The sequence below is a fragment of the Dipodomys merriami genome, unplaced genomic scaffold (genome assembly GCF_024711535.1).
Source record: "Dipodomys merriami isolate MVZ:Mamm:240054 unplaced genomic scaffold, mDipMer1.0.p SCAF_19, whole genome shotgun sequence".
NCBI lineage: Eukaryota > Metazoa > Chordata > Mammalia > Rodentia > Heteromyidae > Dipodomys > Dipodomys merriami.
The window spans coordinates 23,113,182-23,129,040 of record NW_027203270.1 but is presented as its reverse complement, the minus strand read 5'-3'; the positions used below and the strand labels follow the sequence as shown (position 1 = coordinate 23,129,040).

Sequence of the window (15,859 nt, the reverse complement as noted above, 5' to 3'; positions counted from 1 at the left end):
CCAGCCATGGTTTCCAGAGCTTGAGTCCAGGGGTTTTACCCCCAATCCCCAAGGCTGAAGAGGATCTGATTGGTTTGCTGTCATTTCTCAGGGCAACCCACCCCACTGCTGGGAGAGTACAGTGTGTGGCTGAGGGTGGGGGTGGGGTGATGCTCTGCACCCAGCTCCTTTACAGCAGCAGAATCACCACCACCCTGCAGGTGCATCTTCTGGTCCTGACAGAGTCCACTCATCCACCTCCCTGGCCCTGCCCCTGGGCAGGTAGGAGGTGAGGAGTGGACGGCAGGCCCAGGCCAGAGTGGCCACTCAGGAGCCTAGCACTGCCAGCTGCAGCTATTCAGCTGCCCACCAACTTCCTGGTCCCTGAGTCCAGAATGCAAGAATGGCTAGCACATCCCTGCCCAACCTGGTGCCCATTGGCCCAGATTGCTTGCGCCCCTTCACCCGGGAGTCCCTGGCAGCCATAGAACAGCGGGCAGTGGAGGAGGAGGCCCGGCTGCAGCGGAACAAGCAGATGGAAATAGTGGAGCCAGAGCGGAAGCCACGCAGTGACCTAGAAGCTGGCAAGAATCTGCCTCTCATCTATGGGGACCCCCCACCGGAAGTCATTGGCATCCCCCTGGAGGACTTGGACCCCTACTACAGTGACAAAAAGGTCTGGGACCTGGAGGGCTCCCTCTTGTCTGTCTATCGTCCATCTGTGTGTCTGTCCTCGGGCCTCATGGGCCCTCTCCTTCTCTCAGACCTTCATCGTGCTCAACAAGGGCAAGTCTATCTTTCGCTTCTCTGCCACGCCTGCGCTATACATCCTGAGCCCCTTCAGCATCATCAGGCGTGGTGCCATCAAGGTGCTTATCCACTCATATCCTGCCAGAGTGGGAGAGAGGGAAGGTTTGGGATGGCAAAGCTGAATGTTCTCGGCCTGGAGACCCTGTCCTCCTCCCCTCCCCTGCATCCCCCTCACTTTTCCTTGACCCACCCCTACGCTGTTCAGCATGTTCATCATGATCACCATCTTGACCAACTGTGTGTTCATGACCATGAGTGACCCGCCACCCTGGTCCAAGGATGTGGAGTAAGTGTCCCCTCCCCAAACCCTGCCCCAGCCCTGGGACACAGCCTGATCCAGGTGCGTGCACCTGGGGATGACCAGTCCTATGTGATCACACTTTAACTCCCTGGGGGAGGGCAAGGCCCACTGTCACCCTGTCCTTCCCACCAGTGCCCTAAGTTCCTGAGTGGTGTGTTTCATCTGTGACCATCCATGATGACTGGCACTGCACACAGGCCCCAGCCCAGGTGACATGCCTGGCTGGCCTTCTCCTCGCCAGGTACACCTTCACAGGGATCTACACGTTTGAGTCCCTCATCAAGATGCTAGCCCGGGGCTTCTGCATTGATGACTTCACATTCCTGAGGGACCCCTGGAATTGGCTGGACTTCAGTGTCATCATGATGGCGTGAGCAGGGGCCGGTGGGCATCCTGTGCCCTCAGGTGGGTGGGAGAAGGAGGTCAAAGAAGGCAGCTGAGTCCAGTTGCCAGTGGCTCACGCCTGTAATCCTAGCTACTCAGGAGGCTGAGATCTGAGGATCTCAGTTTGAAGCCAGCCTGGGCAGAAAAGTCCCCATGAGACTCTTATCTCCAATTAACCACTCAAAAACTGGAAGTGGCGCTGTGGCTCAAGTGGTAAAGCACTAGGCATGAGCACAAAGAGGCTCAAGGACAGTGCCCAGGCCCTGGGTTCAAGCTCCACAACTAACAAAAAGAAAAAGAAAGAAGGAAGGAAAGAGAAAGAAAGAAAGAAAGAAGGAAGGAAGGAAGGAAGGAAGGAAGGAAGGAAGGAAGGAAGGAAGGAAGGAAGGAAAGAAAGAAAGAAAGAAAAAAGAAAGAAAGAGAGAGGGAGAGAGGGAGGGAGAGAGGGAGGGAGGAAGAAAGGAAGGAAAGAAGAAAGAAAGAAAGAAAAAAAGAGGGCAGCTCCTCTTGAGGGTGGATGTCAATCAAGAGCCCTGGCCAAATGCAAAGTGCGTGATGCCCAAGTTCTATCTCAGAGGCTCTGCTGATGTCCACATGCACCACAGTGCCACTGGGCAAGCTGGGATGCCCTTGTGATCACCACTGCGTGGGGCTTTCTGTGTCTGACCTCCCCCTTGCCTTCCTGTGCTAACCTCGATGACAAGGACTTCTTGGAACCCTCATTCTGGGTCTCCTTCTGGAAGCCCCAGTACCCACCTGATGCTGACACTGCCCCACCCCCGATCCTCACACAGGTATCTGACAGAGTTCGTGGACCTGGGAAACATCTCAGCCCTGAGAACCTTCCGGGTACTGCGGGCCCTGAAAACCATCACTGTCATCCCAGGTATCCAGGAGCTGCAGGGACACTGTCCTGGACATTAGCCCTCCCACTAGGCCCAGGTTGAGACCTTGACATTCAAGTTTTGGGAGCATGGCTCAGAGGCTTCTGTTTGTGTAAAATGCACACCATGGGGTCCACATGGCCAGAGAGCTGAAGTTGTCCATGGTGGGAGGCTGAGCAAGTAAGAGGCTGGATGGCAAAGGTGGCAAGTGTGAGCTCTGGAGCCACACAGTGTGGGTTCAATTCTCTCCTTTACCACTTCCTAATATTGGCTTAGGCAAGTGGTTTAGCCTGCTTGTGCCTCAGTTTCTTTAACAGTAAACATTGGGTTGTTATGAGATTGGTTGGGTTGTTATAGGACTGTGAATAGCTCCTGGCCCACTGGGTATGGTACAAAAGTTGTGTGTTAAGATAAAAAAAATAAACAGGGCTGACAATGTGGCTTAGTGGTAGAGTGCTTGCCTAGCATGCATGAAGCCCTGGGTTCAATTCCTCAGTACAGAAAAGGGCAGAAGTGGTGCTGTGGCTCAAGTGGTAGAGTACTAGCCTTGAGCAAAAAGAAGCTCAGGGACAGTGCCCAGGCCTAAGACTGGCAATAATAATAATTTAAAAAAAAGATAAAATAAACAGATCGGGCAGAGCAGAGGACTCCACCTGAAAGACAGACCCAAAGGAACTAATGAGGGGAAGACCCAGACTTGAGGGCACAGTGAGGAAGACCCACCTCCTTCAGCCTCCAGTCACAAGAGGCAGGGCGATTCCAACGTCATGCAGCAAGAAGCACAGCATAACCTGAGCACCAGCGGCTTACCCCTGAAATCCTAGTTACTCAGGAGGCTGAGATGTAAGCATGGCAGTTCAAAGCCAGCCCAGGTAGGAAAATACATGAGACGCTTATCTATCGCCAAGTAAGCACAAAAGATCCAGAAGTAAATGTGGCTCAAGTGGTAGAGCACCATCCTTGAGCAAAAAAAAAAAAAAAAAAAAAGTGAGAATGTGAAGGCTTGAGTTTAAAACCTACTACAGTCTGTCACACACACACACACATACACACACACACACACAATCAGTCTAGAACTCAGAGTAAACCCTCTGGTCTTTAGGCATTAATAAGCTTATATAGGAAAATGATATTGTGGTCATTGTTGAGGAAAGACAGTATTAAAGTTTTTGCTTAACACTGCAGGACTTCTACGAACCTTTGAAAGGCTTATTCTATAATGACTAAGAGTTAGACTATAGGACACAGCCTTTCCCAAACATTACGGACTTCCCTTCACCCTCTGAAGAGCACAGTTTGAAAGAAGAGTGTCCTGTGGAACACAGTTTGGGAGTGCTAACCTAGAGACATTTATTAGACTCCTCTGTATACTTTTCTGTAGTATCCTAGGTCAGGCAGCAACTAGGCGAGTCCTCGAGTTCATTTGCCTTGTGGCAATGCCAAGGCTCTGCACGGAGGATGTGCTCAGAGAAGGGTAGGGTTAACTGGGGAAGGCTTTGGGGAAGAAGTGGTACCTAGTAGGCCAAGTGTTGGAGAGGGGCTAGGCAAAGGCTTGGGAGAGGCCTTCGGGTGGGGGTCCACTGTGGTGCCTCCATCTTCTCTCTGTGGTCAGGGCTGAAGACCATTGTGGGGGCCCTGATCCAGTCAGTGAAAAAGCTGTCCGACGTGATGATCCTCACCGTCTTTTGCCTAAGTGTCTTTGCCCTGGTGGGACTGCAGCTGTTCATGGGGAACCTCCGTCAGAAGTGTGTGCGCTGGCCCCCACCCTTCAACGACACCAACACTACCACATGGTTCAGCAACGACACGTGGTATGGCAACGACACGTGGTATGGCAATGACACATGGAACAGCCACGAGAGCTGGGCCAGCAACTCCACTTTTGACTGGGATGCCTACATCAGTGACAAAGGTAAGAAGGCAGGGGAGGCCCAGCTGAGTACCTGTGCCTCATGCCTGTAATCCTAGCTACACACTAGGTTGGTCTCTGAGGATCATGGGTCAAAACCAGCCTGGGAAGTCTGTGAGACCCTTCTCTCCAATTAACCATCAGAAAAGCAGAAGTAGTGCTGTGGCTCACAGTGGTAGAGCATTATCCTTGAGCAAAAGAGCTTAGGGACGATACCCAGGCCCTGAATTCAAGACCCACAACTGACAGAAAGAGAGAAAGAGAGAGAGAGAGAGAGAGAGAGAGAGAGAGAGAGAGAGAGAGAGAGAGAGAGAGAGAGAGAGAGAGAGAGAGAGAGAGAGAGAGAGAAGGGAAGGCCCATTTAGCCCCATGCACAGCTCCCATCTCAGACTGTAGCAATAACAAGCTTAAATTTCATCACCGAGCCGGACACTGGTGGCTCACGCCTGTAATCCTAGCTACTCAGGAGGCTGAGATCCGAGGATGGCGGTTCAGAGCCAGCCCTGGCAGGAAAGTCCATGAGACTCTTATCTCCAATAAACCACTAGAAAACCAGAAGTGGCACTGTGGCTCAAGCAGTAGAGCACTCGCCCTGAGCTGAAGAGCGCAGGGACAGCGCCCAAGCCCAGGGTTCAAGCCCCACAACCCACCAAAACAAAAAAAATTCATCACTGACCAGCCATGTATCCTCTGACAAGTCAGTCACTTGACCAGTCTGGCCCTCAGAATCCCAACCTATAAAATCAATAGATGAATACCTTTCTCAAAGGATCAATGTGACAATAAATGATGAATTGCTTTAAAATCTGGAGGTTCAGCCAGGCATCAGTGGCTCATGCTACTCAGGAGGCTGAAATCTGAGGATCACTGTTTAAAGCCAGCCTGGGTAGGAATGTCCATGAGACTCTTGTCTCCAATTAACTACCAGAAAACTGGAAGTGGCACTGTGGCTCAAGTGGTAGAGCCTAGCCTTGAGCTAAAGAGCTAAGGGACAGCGCCCAGGCCCAGAGTTCAAGCCTTATGACTGATTAAAAAAAAAAAATCCAGAGGTTCTCAAAATATAAAGCAACAGTCCTGAATCTCTGTCCCCCAACCTGAGCATCTTCTTTGCCACACCTATGTTCCTCTCTGGAAGGGTTACTACACACCCAGATCTGGCTCACCTGACTGTCTTTCACACAGCCAAGTGTCTGTCTGTCTGTCTGTCTGTCTGTCTGTCTCTCTCTCTCTCTCACACACACACACACACACACACACACACACACACACACACACATTGAGACAACTACTAATAGTCCATACAGGATCAACTTGCAAATTAGGAAAAGTACCCATTCATCATGGTCCCTGGATTCTATTTTTTTTTTTTTTTGGTCTGGTTGTGGGGCCTGAACTCTGGGCCTGGGCACTGTCCCTCAGCTCTTCAGCTCAAGGCTAGCACTCTACCACTTGAGCCACAGCGCCACTTCTGGCTTTTTTCTTTTTGCTTATGTGGTGCTGAGGAATCGAACCCAGGGCCTCAGGCATGCAAGGCAAGCGCTCTACCACTGAGCCACCTTCCCAGCCCCGGTCCCTGGATTCTAACACCCACTTGCCCCTCCATCAGGGATCTAAGGAGATACATGGTAGCCCCAGGCAATGTATACATGATCCATCTGGCTTTCTCTGGGCCCTGGCTAAGTCTTAACTTCATAACTAGGCATCAGACCACTTGTTGCCTAACCCCTGCACTTTACCCACCCAGAGGTTGTGAGGCTTAGAAACATCCTTATAAGGCAGCCTGCTCCTGGAAGCCTGTACATGGTGTGTGTGTGTGTGTGTGTGTGTGTGTGTGTGTGTGTGTGTGTGTGTGTGTGTGTGTGTGTGTGAGAGAGAGAGAGAGACGTGCATAGGCCTGTCCACAGGGGCACAGTGGGTGCATGTGCTCAAAGTGTGTCCATGTGGGTGATGTCTCTTCTTTGTGACCTCTCCCAAAGATAACTTCTATTTCCTGGAGGGTTCCAATGATGCCCTGCTCTGTGGGAACAGCAGTGATGCTGGGTGAGTGATGCTGGAGGGGGAGCCCCAGGGGTCCTGGGAGAGGGGGACAGGGGCATAAGAAACTCCAGGGCCATAGATGTCAGACCTTCTTGTTTAGGGAGGGCAGTCAGGACTAAAGGATCATTTTCCCTTGGGGTCTCCCATCTGTCCTTCACTAGAGCCCTCCTCCCTAACGCTGGTTCCTCATCCTGCCCCTAGGCACTGCCCTGAGGGGTATGAATGCATGAAGGCTGGCCGGAACCCCAACTATGGCTACACCAGCTACGACACCTTCAGCTGGGCCTTCCTGGCTCTCTTCCGCCTCATGACCCAGGACTACTGGGAGAACCTCTTCCAGCTGGTACCACTGCCCACATCCTCTCCCCCAGCCCTACTGCCTCACCCCTCTGGGGTGATGCTTTCTTCCAGGGCCTCACAGGGCCTACCCCAGGGCGGCCAAGTCCTCACCGTGGCTACCTCCTCATGAGATTCTTTCAGTGTCCATGGGACTCTTGGAGTCTCCAACATTGGGCACTTGGCTAGAGCCAAGCCACAGCTTTTCTCTCTCCCTAACCTCTGCTTTATGAGCTGTGATCTGGGCATGGTGGATCCTCAGGTTAGATGCTGCCAGGCTTCTCCAAGCCCAGGAGGACAGCATAGAAACTCAACTCTGCCCCTACACAATTACTGTACGTCAGCCTTCTGCATCTGCATCTTATTAGGTTCCCTCCACCTCTGTAGACTCAACCAACCATAGATACATAAATATTTATTTACACACATATTAAAACATGCCTGTACTGAACCTAGACAGACATTTTACGGGGAACAGAGTATAATAACATTTCCACATTACCTACATTGTGCTAGATATTGTAAATCATCTTGAGCTGGTTTAAGGCATAGGAAGGATGTGCCTAGGTTAGATGCAAATATCACATCGTACCATATAAGGAAGTTAAACATCAGCAGATTTTGGCATGCCTAGGGATTTGGGAATCAATCTCTATGGATGCCAAGGAATGCCTCTATTTAATGTCTACTGTTTGCAGGGTAGGAAGATCAAGTTTGAGTAATGGTATCTTCTGTTCTTTGGTGATGTTTTAACATTGATGTTGCGCTTGATGCTGGTGGCTCACACCTGTAATCCTAGCAACTCAGGAGACTGAGATCTGAGGATCATGGTTCAAAGTCAGTCCAGGCAGATAAACTTGAGAGACTTAGCTCCAATTAAACAGCAAATAGGTGAAGTGGAGGTGTGGCTCAAGAGGTAAAGTGATAGCCTTGAGTAAAATAGCTAAGGGAGAGTGTGAGGCTCTGAGATCAAGCCCCAGTACCACACACACACACACACACACACACACACACACATTGATTTAGCAATAACAATGCTATTAATGGCTACAATTTGTTGTGTGTATACTAGGTACCCAACTCTGGCAAAGTGAGGATTCAAGGGTATGCTTAAAATTCTCAGCACTTGGGAGTTTGACAGAGAAGAATCAAAGTTTAAGACCAGCCCGGGATACAGAGTGGGACAAAACAAACCTAGGATTTAAGTGGCCCCAAAGTCCAATGTCTACCATTTGTCTGTCCTGGATGCCTGCCTGGGGACCTCCAAGTTCTCAATCAAATCAGGGATGCCTGGATCCCCCAGTATATTTTGAAGTTCCTCAGAATGTGTCTGAGGATGGCCGTTTCCTGTTTCAAAGGCCCTCAAATTCCTAGGTTCTATGAGGGACCTGTTTGGCTTACCTGGCTGGGCAATGGGTATGGGGAGAGGACCCCCATCTCTCTTTCTCTCCCACCTTCAGACCCTTCGAGCAGCTGGCAAGACCTACATGATCTTCTTTGTGGTTATCATCTTTCTCGGCTCCTTCTACCTCATCAATCTGATCCTGGCAGTGGTGGCCATGGCCTATGCAGAGCAGAATGAGGCCACCCTGGCGGAGGACCAGGAGAAAGAGGAAGAGTTTCAGCAGATGCTTGAGAAATTCAAAAAGCACCAGGAAGAGCTGGAGAAGGTGTGCATGTAGTCATAAGGATCCAGAGGTCCCCCTGTCCTCAGCAAAAGCAACTTGGCTTTTGGCTCAAGGATGGGGCAAGAGGGAAGGGTTCCAAAACAGGATGAGCAGAACCAGTCTGGGAGCTTTAGTGGAATGGGTGCCAGCCAGACAATAGCATGCATATTTTTCTGTTCCTTGCCTCAGTTTCTCCACTTACAACAAGGAATCTGGAGTAATAAACTCCGAAGCTTCCTCCAACTGAAAGATAGAGCAGAAAGCTCCTTTTGGAGTCTGTGCTGAGGTACAGAAAGATTCCCATTTGAGAGCTGGGAATTTGGCTTAATGGTAGAGTGCTTGCCTAGCATGCATGAAGCTTTGGGTTTGATTTCTCAGTACCACATAAACAGAAAAAGTCTGAAGTGGCACTGTGGCTCAAGTGGTAGAGTGCTAGCCTTGAGCAAAAGAAGCTCAGGGACACAGCCCAGGCCCTGAGTTCAAGCTCTAAGACTGGCAAAAAAAAAAAAAATTCCATTTGAAACAAGGAACAGTTACCCATTTTTCCCTCCCCTTCCCCTCCCCTTCATCTCCCCCTCCTATTCTTCTTCTTCTTCTTGCTGGTATTGGGGCTTGAACTCAGGACCTGAGTGCTATCCCTGAGCCTCTTTGTGCTCAAGGCTAGTACTCAACCACTTGTGCCACAGCACCACTTCTGGTCTTTTCTGAGTAATTTATTGGAGATAAGAGTCTCACAAACTTTCCTACCCAAGCTGGTTTCTAACCATGATCCTCAGATCTCAGCCTCCTGAGTAGCTAAGATTACAAGTGTGAGCCACTGCCTCATTTCATAAAGAATGGAATCCATCTAGATATTTTGTGTGTGTGCTGGTAGCGCAGCTCCTCATGTTCTCCTTTAGCTTAATCGCTCAAGGCTTGTATTCTACCACTTGAGCCACAGCTCCACTTCCAGCTTTTTACTGCTTAATTGGGGATAAGAGTTTCATGAACTTTCCTGCCCAGGTTGGCTTCCAATTGTAAACCTCAGGTCTCAGCCTCCTTAGTAGTACAGATTATAGGTGTGAGCCACCAGCACCCAGCTTCCATGTGGATTTTAGAGTTGAAGAACATCAGATGGTCCTGCCTATCATCCCCACTCTCATCAAGGTTGGCCTTTCCACACCTAGCTTTGGCACGGCTAGGAAGGGTTGTTATCCTAAGGACTCAGTAAGAAGCTCTGAGAGTCAGTGAATCAATCCGCCTGTTTCAGAGCTGGCCTAATTGCTCATCCCCCTTGCTGTTCTACAGGCCAAGGCTGCCCAGGCTCTGGAAAGTGGAGAGGGAAATGGGGACCAGGCCCACAGCAAAGACTGCAATGGCAGCCTGGACACGTCAGCGGGGGAGAAGGGGCCCCCGAGGCCTAGCTGCAGTGCAGACAGTGCCATCTCTGATGCTATGGAAGGTAAGTACCCTGTACCCCATCCCTTTCCTCCCACTCTGCCTAGTCTAACCACCAGGCTGTTCAACCTTTTGACAGGCAGGCCTGGCTAGATCCAGCTTTGGGAGGGCCAAGGGGTTGTGATAAATATAGTCCTGTTTCCACCTGGCCCAGTTCTAGCTGCAAGGCCAGGTCAATTTGGGAAGGAGATGCTTCCGGGAGGGCCTTGAGAGTTGCCAAGGCAATCGGGGAAGGACAGGCTAATAATACTAAGCAGGAAGGCCAAATGTTCCAGAAACGGGCTAGCCTGCTTCTCCAGCATTCTTTGGGTAGAAGTTCAAAGGTTAAAGGTTGAACTACACAGGAAGAGTCACAGACTCCCAGCCCGGGGCTATCGCCAAGTCTCAGGAGGAGACTAAAGATGTAATACTGAGAGAAAGGTAGGTGGATGATGGATGGATGGAAGGTGGATAGATGGTGGATAGATGGTTTGAAAGATTACTGTGAATGGGGAGAGATACATGTATGGATGGATGAGAAAGAGAGAAGGAAAGACAGAGGAAGAAAAGGAAAGAAAGGAGATAGAGGGAAGAATAGATGGAAAGCAGGGAAAAGGAAGAAACAAATCTGGGGAGAGAGAGGATATAAGAAAAGGAACTCTGATCCAGAGAAGAGATCTGTGCCTCCCAGGCCAGTTTGCCTAATGCTGAAAGCGAGAAGTCTGGGCTTCTACAAATCCTGGGAGTGCACTGTCCCACGTGACCTCGTTAGATGCACCCTGGTGACTGCTCTTACAGAGAATGGTTTAGGGAATGCTGGGCAGGGTTAGCTCAGGGAGCTTCTCACCCCTGCCTTGCTGAGAAGTTTGGGGCCTCAGAAACTGGCGCATCCACAATAGCCTAGGGTGGAGATGAAAGGTGCTCACAGACTAACAGTAGTGGCATCCTGTAAGAGATTTCGTTTTTCTAATTCATAGGCAGGGCTAAGATCCTACCCAGGGTCACCATGGGGCTGCCACCACTCCAGTCCCTGTCCTTCATCTGCAAAACAGGTGGCACTAATAGTATTTGCCTAGGCCAAGGCCACGCCCATAAACCACAGAGGCCAAATGGAGGAGCAGCTTCATCTCATGGTGTTTACAGAGCTCTCGTGTGGTGGGAACAGGAGGTGTTTCCAGAAAACCTGCCTGGAGGGAAAGGAGAATCTGGCTGGGGACAGTTTAGAGGTGCTGACACTACTGACAGTGATCCCCAAAGATCCTTCAGGGGACAACTCAATCTTCTCCCCAGACTCTAGCCAGCAGCATGTGAAACTGGGACACAACATCTCTTAGTGGACTCCTGCCTCTCCTTGAGGACTCTGGGACCCAGCCAGAGACCAGGGCATTTCTCTCTGCCAGGATCTAGCCCTGGGAGGCTGCAGAGCCTGAGTTAGCCCAAATTCTCAGGGAGGGGCTTTGTAGGATGTGGAATTCTGAGGGGGTGGAGATTCAAGGGTAGGGCAATGTGGCAGGGCTTGGAAAAAGCATTGTTGACAGATGGGATTTTGAGATTATGAGCTTTTAGGAATGCTACTTTAAGTGGTGGAACCTTGAGGGGTGAGGGGGAGATTACAGTAAGAAGTAATCTCACTCTAAGAGGCAGTGAAGCTTGGAGTAGGGCTTGCCAGTGGTTGGATTGTTGAGATGTAGAATGCTAGGGGGCGGGTCTTGGAGTACTCTAGATGAAGGAAAGAGGATGACCTCATCAGACACTTGTTATAACTCCACCCTCAGAGCTGGAAGAGGCCCACCAGAAGTGCCCACCTTGGTGGTACAAGTGCTCACACAAAGTGCTCATATGGAACTGCTGTGCCCCATGGGTAAAGTTCAAGCACATAATCCACCTGATCGTCATGGACCCTTTCGTGGACCTGGGCATCACCATCTGCATCGTGCTCAACACCCTCTTCATGGCCATGGAGCATTACCCCATGACAGAGCACTTTGACAACGTGCTCTCTGTTGGCAACCTGGTAGGAAGGGGACCAGAGGGAAGGGTGGTCCCTTGAAAGCAGGATAGGAGAGGGTCAGCAGAACTCAATGGGGCTATCTGGAAATCTGGGGCACTGTTGGAGAACATTTGGGGACACCAGAATTTTCCCAGAATATAGGGGTCTGAATTATGCTAGGAAGGCACATGGGGTGATCCATAGGATATGGAGTTGGGGAGTTCAGGGTGTTTGGGGATAATGCAGGCAGAGTGAGGCCCTGGACTTCTTCAGATCAGAATTCTAAGGGGTCTGGGGCCACACCCTACAGGTGACAAGTTTCTCTGCTTCCATAGGTTGTCATGGGTCTGAAACTGACCAAGGGAGCTGGGACTGAGAGTATATAGCTATAGAAATGGGGGGGTGGCACAAGAGGTCCCCCTTCATCTTGGATGCCCTGGATGAAGAGTGTCTCCCCCCATTCCTCCAGCCTGGCCAGGCCACTCCCTTTTGCAGCTTTTGCTGCTCTGCTATTGTTGACATGCTCTGATCCTCCCGCTTATCCCTGCCCATTAGAAGCATTATCACCTCGTTGCCAGCCCCAGTGGAGCCTAACAAAAGGAAAAGCCGCCTTCTCCTCTTCCCCCTCCTCCTCCAGCTCAGCCCCACCCTGCCCAATCCCCTTCTCAATTTTTTTCTGGATGGCAAATGAGCAAGAAACTCCCCACCCCAGGGGAAGCAAGCGCAAGGAAACTGAGGTGAAAGGCCTGAAGCAGGACCAAGACAATTTGCAAGGTAGATAGAATGAGAATCAGCCCTGGACTCCCTGGTCATCAAACAGGAACTTCTGTCCATGGAGGTGCCCACAGCAGCTATGGCTAGGCTGTCTGGATGGGCAAAAGCATGCTCTAGATTCATGACACAGCTGCCATGGTATGCACCATGGGAAGGGCTTGCCTGTCTGCCCGATGCCTGCCCACTCTGAGCTGCTGTCTGGGCACCTGCTATGGCCAGAGACAGCTCCTGGGAGGGGCTCAGTATGTGCCCAGGCAGGCTGAGGATCCAGGGCAGCTGGTGCCAGGCAGGAGAGGGGCCAGGCCCAGGGAGCTATCAGAGGCTCTGCAGCCCTTGGAATTCTGTTCAGGAATGGGGAGGCAGCATCAGTCTTCTGCTCATTAAACTAGCCCCTTCCTCGCCTCCTCTACACATTGAGTCTGACAGAATTTGCTAGGTCCTGGAGGTAGACTGAGAAGAGAGGTTTGGGGCACATATGCAGAAAGCCTGAATTGAGCACGTGAAACTGGGTGGCATACCTGAGGTCTCGGTACTCACCTCTGAGCTTCAATTTCCCAACTGTGAAATGAGTGTGAGTGTACCTCCCAGCTAAATCGGGGGTGAGGGGCATCAATGAGGTCACAGTGAACACAGCACTTGGTGAAGGCTGCACCTAAGAAACTAAGTAACTTGCCCAGCAATGGATGGGAATGGTTCCGAGCTGTACCCATCCCTGCCTATGACAGGGTCTTTGCACCTGCCACTCACATGGGAGTTCTTTGTCTCTCTCAGAGCTCTCTCTTGGCTGGGAGTAGTCTGGGAGGCTCCCAAGGCCCTGTGTCCTTGGAGGCTCTGTGACCAGACCTGTCCACTCCGCAGGTCTTCACTGGCATCTTCACTGCAGAGATGGTGCTGAAGCTGATCGCCATGGATCCCTATGAGTATTTCCAGCAGGGCTGGAACATCTTTGACAGCATCATTGTCACCCTCAGCCTGGTGGAGCTGGGCCTGGCCAATGTGCAGGGGCTGTCGGTGCTTCGCTCCTTCCGTCTGGTACGCCACACCCACAGAGCCAGAGGCTGAGCAAGGGGTAGGAGGAAAAGCCTCAAGAAGTGCCACTGCCCTGTGCATGCCACTGGGCCTAACAGAACTTCCCTTACCCATAAACCAGGAGAAAGAGAGAAAGAACCCTCCTTCCTCAGCCCACACACAGGGCTGGGAAGACCAATCTGATATCAGGGGGTGTAGGGGCTGTTAAATTATTTTTTCACATGTGAATGCTTAAAAGTCTCTCTCCCTCACCCCTTCTCCCCGCCCTGTGCCAGTACTGGAGCTTAAACTCAGGGCCTTGTGCTTTCCTTTAGTTTTTTTCTGCTCAAGACTGGCACTCTACCACTTGAGCCACAGCTCCATTTCTAGCTTTTTGCTGGTTAATTGATGTCAAAAGTCTCACAGACTTTTCTGCCCAGGCTGTTTTTGAACCGTGATCTTCAGATCTTTGCCTCCTGAGTAGCTAGGATTATAGGCAGGAGCCCAACACTTTTTTCTCTTTTTCTCTATTATTATTGTTATTGTTGTTGTTGTTGGTGGTGGTGGTGGTCATGAGGCCCAAACTCTGGGCCTGGGCACTGTTCCTCAGCTCTTCAGCTCAAGGCTAGTGCTCTACCATTTGAGCCACAGCACCACTTCAGGCTTTTTCTAGGAATAGAACCCAGCGCCTCATGCATGCAAGGCAAGCACTCTACCACTGAGCTACTTCCCAGCCCTTTATTAATGTTTTAATTGTTTTTGTAAAGGTGATGTACAGAGGGGTTACAGTTACGTAAGTCAGGTAATGACTACATTCCTTTTGGACAATATCACCCCTTCCCACTCTCTCTCCAAGTTTTTCCCTCCTGACCCCCACCCACAAGTTGTATAGTTCATTTTCAACATAGTGTCCAGTGAATACAACTGCTGTATTTTTTCCACTTTTGTCCCACCATTTCTGAGCCTCCCTTTACAATCCCAAAGACAAATAAATGAACAAACATAACAAAAAGAGAAGAAAAACACAGCCAAAAAAATAAAAAATAAAAAAAAGAGAGGAATAAAAAACACCTCTTGTTTCCATTTCCTGGAGTTCATTTCAATAGTTCCTACCCCCCCCTTTTTTTTAACACACATGAATCCCATTTAATAGGGAGACAAATGGTGGCTTCAGGCTACGCAAAATCATTCTGTCTCCTGATTCTAGGTCTCCCTGGGGTGGGGTGGGGAGGGGAGGGGGATGGGTGATTCTCCAGCTTCATTCGCCCTTGCCCTTTCTCTGTCTGGCAGCTGCGGGTCTTCAAGCTAGCCAAGTCATGGCCAACGCTCAACATGCTCATCAAGATCATCGGCAACTCGGTGGGGGCGCTGGGCAACCTGACATTGGTGCTGGCCATCATTGTGTTCATCTTTGCTGTGGTGGGCATGCAGCTGTTTGGCAAGAGCTACAAGGAGTGTGTGTGCAAGATCGCCTCAGACTGCAACCTGCCCCGCTGGCATATGCATGACTTTTTCCACTCCTTCCTCATCGTCTTCCGCATCCTGTGTGGGGAATGGATCGAGACCATGTGGGACTGCATGGAGGTGGCCGGCCAGGCCATGTGTCTCACAGTCTTCCTCATGGTCATGGTCATCGGCAACCTGGTGGTGAGTGACACTGGCTGGGTGGCTTCCCGTGTCTCTTTCTGTTTCTCTTGATGTCAGTCTTGTCATCGGAGGGCCTTGTTCCTAGGAAGGCAAACTGTACGGAATTGTTGGTATTTTGAAGTTTTCAGTCTTCTAACCTGCCACCCCTTAACATGGAATTTTATAGGACTTTACCTAGTGATTCTCAAATCTTAACCCTGTTAAGAATCAGAGAGCTGGGTTCAGTGACTCATACCTGTAATCCTAGCTATTCAGGAAGCTGAGATTTTAGGGTTGAGGTTCAAAGCCAGGAAAGTCTATGACGCTCTTATCTCCAACAAATAAAAAACAAAGCAAAAAAAAAAAAAAAAAAACCTGTGAATCCAGCCACAGTGAAGAGCTTAAATATATCAGGCCAGTTTAGCAGAAAAAATGAGACCCTGTTTGCAAAGCAACTAAATTAAAAAGGTATGGGAATCATAGTTCAAATAGTAGAACTCTTCCCTAACAAGGACAAGGACCTGAGTTCAGACCTCCATTTAAAAAAAAAGAATTATTGAGTTTATTTGGGGGTGGGGGCAGCCCTGAGGCTTGAGCTCAGGGGTTGGGCACTGTCCCTGAGCTTCTTTTGCTCAATGCTAGCACTCTACCACTTGAGCCACAGTGCTACTTCTGGCTTTTTCTGTATATGTGGTACTGAGGAATCAAACCCCGGGCTTCATGCATGCTAGGCTATCA

At 50.3% G+C, this 15,859-nt stretch overlaps 1 protein-coding gene across 1 annotated transcript in view; it reads left to right on the top strand.

The window, feature by feature from the left end:
- Positions 1-382: 382 nt before the first annotated feature.
- The window catches only part of Scn4a (sodium voltage-gated channel alpha subunit 4), a 31,923-nt gene continuing 16,446 nt past the window's right edge, over positions 383-15,859 (top strand). The window contains exons 1-13 of the mRNA XM_070027758.1: positions 383-655; positions 744-862; positions 986-1,075; positions 1,332-1,460; positions 2,269-2,360; positions 3,971-4,270; positions 6,244-6,307; positions 6,506-6,647; positions 8,101-8,310; positions 9,595-9,748; positions 11,499-11,737; positions 13,346-13,519; positions 14,786-15,142. Of these exons, the coding sequence (XP_069883859.1) occupies positions 383-655; positions 744-862; positions 986-1,075; positions 1,332-1,460; positions 2,269-2,360; positions 3,971-4,270; positions 6,244-6,307; positions 6,506-6,647; positions 8,101-8,310; positions 9,595-9,748; positions 11,499-11,737; positions 13,346-13,519; positions 14,786-15,142 (2,343 nt within the window). The remainder of the gene's footprint in view (positions 656-743; positions 863-985; positions 1,076-1,331; positions 1,461-2,268; positions 2,361-3,970; positions 4,271-6,243; positions 6,308-6,505; positions 6,648-8,100; positions 8,311-9,594; positions 9,749-11,498; positions 11,738-13,345; positions 13,520-14,785; positions 15,143-15,859) is intronic.